This window comes from Echinops telfairi, unplaced genomic scaffold (genome assembly GCF_000313985.2).
Source record: "Echinops telfairi isolate 266 unplaced genomic scaffold, ASM31398v2 ScPeMD7_2573;HRSCAF=3158, whole genome shotgun sequence".
NCBI lineage: Eukaryota > Metazoa > Chordata > Mammalia > Afrosoricida > Tenrecidae > Echinops > Echinops telfairi.
Window position 1 is genome coordinate 2,375,666 of NW_022106471.1, and position 8,729 is coordinate 2,384,394.

At 45.2% G+C, this 8,729-nt stretch overlaps 1 protein-coding gene across 1 annotated transcript in view; it reads right to left on the minus strand.

Moving 5' to 3' along the window:
• Positions 1-6,433: 6,433 nt before the first annotated feature.
• ANTXR1 (ANTXR cell adhesion molecule 1) overlaps positions 6,434-8,729 on the minus strand; it is a 258,401-nt gene continuing 256,105 nt past the window's right edge. Inside the window, exon 16 of the mRNA XM_045294087.1 lies at positions 6,434-8,251. Within this exon, the coding sequence (XP_045150022.1) occupies positions 7,991-8,251 (261 nt within the window). The 3' untranslated portion in view covers positions 6,434-7,990. The remainder of the gene's footprint in view (positions 8,252-8,729) is intronic.

Genomic DNA, 8,729 nt, shown 5'->3' on the forward strand with positions numbered 1-8,729 from the left:
AAAATAACTGTACAATCATCACAATCAACTTTATAACATTTTCTTCTTTCTTGTACTTGTTATTACCTACCTATTTTACCCCCAACCCTCCACCATGCCCCTCAAGGAGCCATTAACCCAATTACTGCCTTCAAAGATTCACCCGTCCTGAATTTCATATATTGAAAAACATACAGAAACAAAACACAAAGAGTAAACAAAGCTAACAATAATAACAAAATTAAAAATAACAAAGTTGAAAAGAGACTATTAAAAACTGTAACGTTAAAGTGGGTCAAAAGAGAGATCAAATGATAAGATGTTCAATTTTAATCTATCTCTGCACAATCTACTTCCTAATGCACTCTGCATGATAACAAGGCTGTTCACGCCCCTGGTCTGTGTTCAGAGAGAATTCACCTGAGGAGGCTTAATCTATGTGCATTTCTCCTTCATTTAAATTTGTTTTTCAAATTGATAGAACTTTTAAATGCCTTGAAAGGGGATCAAATCAGATGGTACATTTTGACCTGGCGAGATCTACTACATTCCTCTCTACAATACTCTGTCTGATAACAAAACTATTCACATCCTTGGCCTATGGTCACAGAGGAAACTTAATCTATGTGTGATCTTGTAAATCGATTTTGGGCTTCCACTGCCATCCACAGCCTTCTGAAAACCAGGTGCTCATGATTTAAACTCTAATACCCTTCTCTATTTTGGATTTGGATTATATTATTTACAATCATTGGATCGCACAGGCTGGCCTGGACTTAGTCGACACCTCATTTCGATGGCTGTTTAAGACAAGCCGTTAAGACCCTGGACATTATTCTTTCTGATCACCAGGCATTGCTTGGGTCTTTGTTGTTGGTAGGTGCCATTGGGTTGGTCCCTACACATTGTGATCCTAGACACAACACAACACAAGAGAACACTGCCTGGTTCAGCACCGTTCTTATGTTTGAGTCCGTTGTTGCAGCCCCTGTGTCAATTCTTGCTGTTTTCCTGTGCTTCTACTTTAGCAAGCTTGACTTCCTTCTCCAGGGACCGGTCTCTTGTGACATGTCCGAAGTCCACGAGGCAAAGCTCCCCATCCTTGCCTCGAAGGAGCATTCTGGCTGTACTTCTTTCAAGACAGATTTATTTCTCCGTTGGGCAGCCGTGGGTCTTTCGATTCTTTGCCAGCACTATAACTCAAAGGCATCGCTTCTTCTTTGGTTTTCCTTATTCACTACCCACTTTTCACCAGCATATGAGACAAGTGAAAATACCATAGCTTGGGGCAGGCATACATTAGTCCTCAAAGTGACAGCCACGCTTTTCAACACTTTAAAAAGGTTTTGTCCTGTAGATTTGCCTGATGAAATGTGTCTTTTGATCCCTTGACTCCTGCTTCCATGGGTGTCTCTTAGGACATCCACTTTGATACTGTCTTTTAAATGACCTTTTCTTTTCTTTATGATTGATGTCCTTGAAATTCTCCCACAGCTCACCAGGTCTTCTGTCATTAGTGTTTAATGGAACAAATCTGTTCTTGAAATTCAGGTTGGATAGACTCAAGACTGAGATTTGGACATCCCCTCACTCAAGGGTCACAAGGAAGAGATGAGCTAGTCAGGGAGCAGTATAGCACCGATGAAACACACAACTTTCCTCTAGCTCTTTGGTGCTTCCTTCCCCCCACTATCATGACCTCAATTCTACCTTACAAATCAGATTAGACCAGAGCATGCACACTGCTACAGATAAGAGCCTGCAACACATGGAACCCAGGATAGATAAACCCCTCAGGGCCAACAAGGATTGTAGAGATACCAGGAGGATAAGGAGAAAGTGGGGTGGAGAAAGGGGAAATGGATCACAAGGATCAATCTATAACCCCCTTCCCGGGGGACAAGCAACAGAAAAGTGGGTGAAGCATGATAGAGGATGATGTAAGATATGAAAATAATTAAAACTTATCAAGGGTTCATGAGGGAGGGCAGGTGGGGGAGGGAGGGGGAAAGTGAGGAGCTGATACCAAGGGCTCAAGTCAAAAGTAAATGTCTTGAGAATGATGATGGCAACATATGTACAAATGTGCTTGATACAATGGATGGATGGATGGATTGTGATAAGAGATGTAAGAGCCCCCCATAAATTTATTTAATAATAATAATAAAAAGGCTGTAGTTTGGCTCTTATGGACCTGTTTTAATTTTCTCCAGCATAACCTGAAGTTACATATGAGCAATTGCTGGTCTGTGCCAGGGTCGGCCGCTGGCCTGGCTTTAGCTGCTGAGATTGAGCTTCTCCACTATCTTTTCCCCCAGATGTAGTCAATTTGATTTCTGTCTGTTCTTTCTGGAGAAGTCCATTTGTAAAGTCACCTTTTCTGTTGGAAAAAAAGGTGTTTTCTATTAACAAGTAGTTGGCCTTGCAAAATTCTATCACGTGATGTCCAGCTTCATTTCTATCAGCAAGTCCCTGTATTCCAACTCCCTTTCTTTCCTGTTTTCCAACTTTTATAATCCAATGGCCATTAATTATCAATGCATCTTGATCGCATGTGTGATCAATTTCTTACTGAAGATATTGGGAGACTTCTTCAATTTCTTCATCACTAGCGTTTGTGGTTCGTGCATAAATGGAATAATAGTTGTATTGATTGGCTTTCCATGAAGGCAGATAGATATAATAATCACAGGCAGCATTGTATTTCATGATTGATTTTGCAATGTTCTTTTTGAATGTAATATCATTCCTTTTGATTGTGCATATTAAGCCACTGAAAATACCTTGAATCAGGTGCACCTCAGTCCTCAAAGGAAGCTGCTTGCTTTACAACATGTATAGAGGTCTTGTGCAGCAGACCAAAGCAATGTGTCATTGATCTCTTGAGCAGCCAGTGGACCGCTGTAAGATAGGTCACATTTCTGTTATAGGAAGCCAAACCCCATGCCTGACAAGGTGAATTATGTTTTCCTTTGGGTTCTTCTGTTTTCCCTTTAAGCTTTCCTTTTTCATTTAGCATTGATCACTTTTATATATTGAACACTGTACTAGGAAAAAATTAATGTTGGGAAACAAAAGAAGATATGACCATATCTTGGTATTTAGTGGAAGGCATAAAATAATTCAGAAAAAGCCACTTTACTTTGTGATAATATAATTTTCAGAATGACAGCCTTTTTTTTTAAACAGTTGTTACCTGTAACCAAGCTTTAGATTTAAAGCTTTTTTTTTTTTTTAAAGTGCTTGGATAACTGAGAATTTCTAGTAGTGGGTTACAAAATCAATGTATTCTCTGAAAGGTTGCTGAACACGAGCCGGGAGCTCATGTCATGAGATGGTTGTGACGTCTGTCTGCAGCTGGTCCTGACTCATTGTGATACTGTGCACAACAGAACGAAAACCCCAGCTTTCTGTCAGCCCTATGATTGGATGAGGACTTGACCAGTAGCATCACAAGGGGGGCAGTGGGGGTTCCGGACAACACTCCCTATCAGAGGGAATGGTCCCAATATGACCCCAGGGCCTGAAGCAGTTACCACTAGGGACACCAACTTAATATTTTGATGCGACTGGGTTGGACCATTATGACCCATTGGCTGACTTCCTAAGTTTAGGTCTAGGTTGAACCTTAGGACGTGCAATCCCAGAGAACATGGGGTGCTGGTATCAAACCATGACTTTGAAATTGCTTAATTTATTGCAGACCCGTTACGCTTGGACTTCCTTGCCAAGATTTTTCTCTCCCTATTGTTGGGTCTTATAAACGATCTTTCAGATCCTTGCTGATGTTGTCAAGGGCCCTACAGAGTTCAAGTTGCTTCAGACAGTTTGGTGAGATGTAAAGTCTTCTCGACTGTGCAGGACACCCTTCGAGGCTCTTGGGTTGAGGAGCTGCAAAGGAGTAAACAAGGCCAACGTCTTCCGGAAGGGAGGCAAGGCACCTATAGAGAAAATGACCACAGCGTACAAGGCTCAGTGTGTGGGGCAGGCTGGAATGGGACCATGAGTCAGGGGGAGAGCCAAGAAACCATGCATTTGCACAATCCATACTTTATTTCCATAACAAAGAGACAGCCAGACCAACATTGGATTTTAGGAATTTATTTATTTATTAAAAAAAACCCAAAACACAACAATAAGAACAACTTTCAGGATCTGTCATTGTACAGGTTCAGCCCGGACTCCTACAGAATGATGCAGCAATGACTAATTTTTCTTTTTGCTTTTTTTTAAACAATAACTCAGGCACAAAGATCCGTAACTGTCTTTTGAATCATCACAGAAAGAAGAAAGACTTAGAAGGAGAGGGAGACGTTAAGTGTATCTAAGCAAATCTAATTCTTTTAACTTGGCTAGCCAGGGATGCTAATACAGCACAGCTCAAATAAGTAGAAAAGGCAATGGACTAGAACACCCCATTCCCACCCAACGTGCGTTAACAGACGTTTCATTGCAGGCAGCTATATAGTTTGCAAAGTAATTCAACCCATTCTGCACAGCATTACTTTTTCTTTTCTGAGTTGGCACTAGGCGGAAAGGGTTGCTCATGATCTCCCCACTATCTGTCCTACTTCTCTGATGGATTTCCCCCACTTCTTTGATTCTGAGTGTACATGAGACTTTGAGATCATCTCTGCCCATTCGAATGATAAGTCCCAGGAGGTGACCCACGGCCAGATTTCCAAGAGTGTTCATTCACCCACCAGCTGTGCTCTTCATCTTGATAAGAGAGAGAGAGGGAGACCGAGCCCTTGCGTCTTAGTGGAGTGGGTGGTTCCAGGCCAGCAACTGTGTGTGAGCAGCAGGGGCCACAGCACTCCGGGTTCTTATTAAATTATTAAAGCTGTGCAGACCAGGGTCTCGTCATTTCCGTATCTGTTTGCACCTTTATAAAAGCAATACGGTCACAGGGAGAAAACAACAAGCACAGCTTGGTAAAATAACCTGCCATGAAATATCATTGGCTTCATAATAATTTACTACAACCGTTCTTTTTATTCACACTGGATAGAAAATGCTTCCATCTAACACATGGAATACGAATATATACAACGAAAATTTGGTTTTTTATTAAAATAAACAAACAAGAAGGTCATGGACACAATCACCTGGGGGTTGAGAGAGAACAAAATAACAGCGTGCAGTTTCCTTATCACAATCATGTGTCTTCTACCTCCTACAGGGAATGACACACTTCCGGACAGATTTTATAACTCGTTAACTAATTTTCCTATTATCACCTACTGGTAGAATCCTGCCTTGTTCACACAGGGTCCTCAAGTGTCCCCTTGTCGATTGCCACTCTAAAGTACTAGCAATGACAAGGTCAGTGAGTTTTAAGGACAAACCCTGTGAATCCTCTACCCCCAAAATCATGCTATATTTGCAGTTCACTGATTTCATCAAAACATCGGACTAACATAGCATCCTGGAAACTGCACAGGACATTTGACTACGGCGCTGTAGAGATCCCGAATTTCATGTTCTCACCTGATGTCTGACATCTTGGCTTGAACTTTCCCAAGGCAGCAATGAGCCACTGGGCAATGGCTGGGGTGGGGTGGGGAGGGGTGGACTGTTTTGTACTGCCAGCAGTCAACACAGTCACGATGGGCTCAACGTCTGGGCTGTGAGCCTGGGATACTCATTCACTTATGGAATGGCTTTGGGGGGCCCAGCAGTGGCACTGCAGGGGCCTGAGACATTCTGGCCCTTGCTTCACGAGGGCTAATACTAAAGATGGTGACGACTGGTATTTTACAAAGAGATAATGTTACAGGATGCGGAGTGGTGGTGGGGAGCGGTTGCTCTTAGGAGTCCTGAAAACCATGTTTGCTTCAGCTCTACGAGGAGGGTGGGAGATGCTCTGGAAGGTAGACGTGTGGGGAAGGGCTGGGTCTGAGGTGCACTCGGACAAGCGGCAGTTTGACATTGGCACTGTTGTTTCAGGGCCTGGTGGCTCCACACTTGGCCTAGATGGATTTTAAGAGACCGTACTTTTTTATGTCCCGGGGCCTCCCCTTTTCCACGATCCCTGTCTTTTTGTTTGCTAAGGAAGGGATGGCATTGACGGATCGTCTGTCCCTCTCAACTCTGACGGACAGGTGGCGGTACTTTGCAGTTGTGATTTCAGGAGGGCTGTGAAGACATATTTGGGCTCACTTGAGCAAGAGTGCCACGATTGGTAGATAAGGAGAGACAATGGTAGAGTGTGTGCCACGCTCTTTAAGTGAGGTGACAATAGGATAATGACTCGGTGGGTCTTTGAAGACCCAAACATTGATTTTATATTTTGTTTTGTTCCAGAGGAGATGCGAGAATTCGAAGGGGTATGAGGATAAGAATTTTAGGTCCTGTTGAAAGTTTGAAAACTCCTTATAAGACTCACTGCCATCAAGCTTGACTTAAGGTGACCCTTCAGGACAGAATAGAACTACCCTGTGGATTCCCGAGACTGTAACTCTTTATGGGATTAGAAAGCCTCATCTTTCCCCAGTGGAGGGGTTGGTGGTTTTTGAACTGCTAACCTCATAGGCCAACACGTCACCCCTATACCATCGAAGGTTCCTCGTGCAAATCTTGAAGGGAAGATAAAGTGGAATAGCAGTCCCTTGACAATGACCTTTGCTTTCACCACCAGGTGATGATGCCCAGTGTTTAGAAAGTGATCACAGGGCTACTGACGGACACAGATTCTGGAAAGCTGGAGGAAGTGAGTGGTACGAATTTCGGCAGACCATTTTTGGACTGTAAAACTAATTCATTTCACTTCGGTGACAAGCTGATCATTCTCGGGAGTGTGTTGTAAAGCCAAGGAGAAGGATATGATTATTTGCATCCATACATGTATACTCTATTTTTGGATCAGTCAAAGCACCTGGGATAGTTTCCTTATTATGTCAGGGCCATTGTGTCTCAGCAGCACCTAGAAGTCTCTGGCACACACTTTACCAAGAAAGGCAAATACCTATCAGTGAGATGGTAGGGTTGGTATTGATGATGCCATTTTGGAAAGATCAACTTCTGTCTACCTCTTAAAAAAAAAAAGAAACAAAACAGGATCAATCGCTTCTTCCTATCTGAGGTGATTGAAACCCAAGCCACATTTTGATTTCTAACATGTCTCATTAACCGGCTGGTTCTCAACCATGCCACTCTCTGTTGATCTAGGGGCCACGGCTGGCCAAAGCCAGACACCTCTTACTAGCTGCTGATGGCCTGGGGTGGGGGGCGAGGGGGGTTTAGAAACTCTCGGACACTCCCATCAACACGTCCCATCTGTGTACAAAACTGACTTCCCTTACACACCAACATGACGACGTACCTTTCCCCATCATAAACACCTGCTCTCTTCCTCATTTGGACACCGGGAAAAAGACCGGCAGAGCTTGTGCTCGTCTGCAAACACCCAGGAGCACATTCTTTTGAGGGTGTACCTTTCTGATGTCGAGTTTCTTGCCATACTTTAGAACTTGGACTTTTCCAAAGTTATTGTCAGGGGCACCTGCCTTCACATAGCACACAGAGGAGAGGGTCCCAGGGTTCCCAGGCCAAGGATCCTGGGTCAAGAGATGGCAGTAGACCGGAGTGAGGAAGGCAGCATTCGGAGACCCGGCAATGTGATTTCTTTCCCAACTCTTGGGCTTCACCCTCAGGTGAAAGAGAGAGGTTCCTTTCGGTCTCGGTGACATAGAATCCCATGGAGAGCATCTTGGCAGGTTCACCATCTCTACCATCGTCCAGAGGCGCTGGCCAGCTAGCTGAACCTGTGCCTGCAGTTGCCCCATCATTTGTTTTCAGGCATTCAAAATTTCTGTTTCTTCCCGCGGATCACTGTTTCCGGTGTGTAGGCATTGCGAACGATGTCTGAAGTGTGTGAAGTCAGTGGGCTTTGTCCCCCACTCATTTCCAAAGTGGAACCCTCCTCTTCCTGGAAAGACTTGTTCTACCTCCACAGAGGAACCACCTCCCCAAAGTTTCTGAGAGAGCCCAGAGCCACCAACTTTGGGTTCTAGACCGAAGGCCTAGGAGGAGGTCGGGAGGGGGGTGGTGCTCTGCTGGGGGGCGGGGCCTGAGGAGGAGGGGGGAGAGTGGAAGGTGGGGATGGGATTGGAGGGGTGGGAGCACTGGGGGGCGGCGGGGGGCAATGAGGAGCAGGGGCTGGAGGGGTGTAGATAGGGGCTGGCGGCGGCGACGTGGTGTGGTAGGCGTTGTTGAGAGGGTACTTGGCAGGTGGATTGTTCTTGACTCTGGTGAAGTTGATACAGCGCCCCTGGAAGAGAGTCAGAGAGAAGGAAATGTGAGCGGGCGTCAGCCGTGCTTTAGGGCCAGCTGGAAAGGGTGGTGGGACGCTCGAAGGAACCATCTGGAAGGAGCTATGTTGACCACAAGGCCACACGGACCTGAAATATAACTGCTAACAAACAAGCTCCCTTGGCCTGGGCAGAATACTGGCTTCCCTTTAAACTTCCAGTGCCTGCCTGGTTCTCTCTGAGAACATTCCGGATGCCCGCTGGATGGGGCCCGATATGGGGAGTCCAGGGGGCTGCCATTTGTGGAACCAGAGAGTTGCCTTTGCTCTGACCCTTTCCCTGGATAGATAAAGCACTCCTGGGGCTGGGGGGTGGGATTGTTTTCTGGCTTGACTCTCCAGGAGGGTGGCTTAGCCTGTGGAGCCCGACCTTCACCCATCTGCCCAGGGAGCCCAAGGTTTCCCTTCAAGGTCTTCTGGAGGAAGAGCCTGAAGGAAC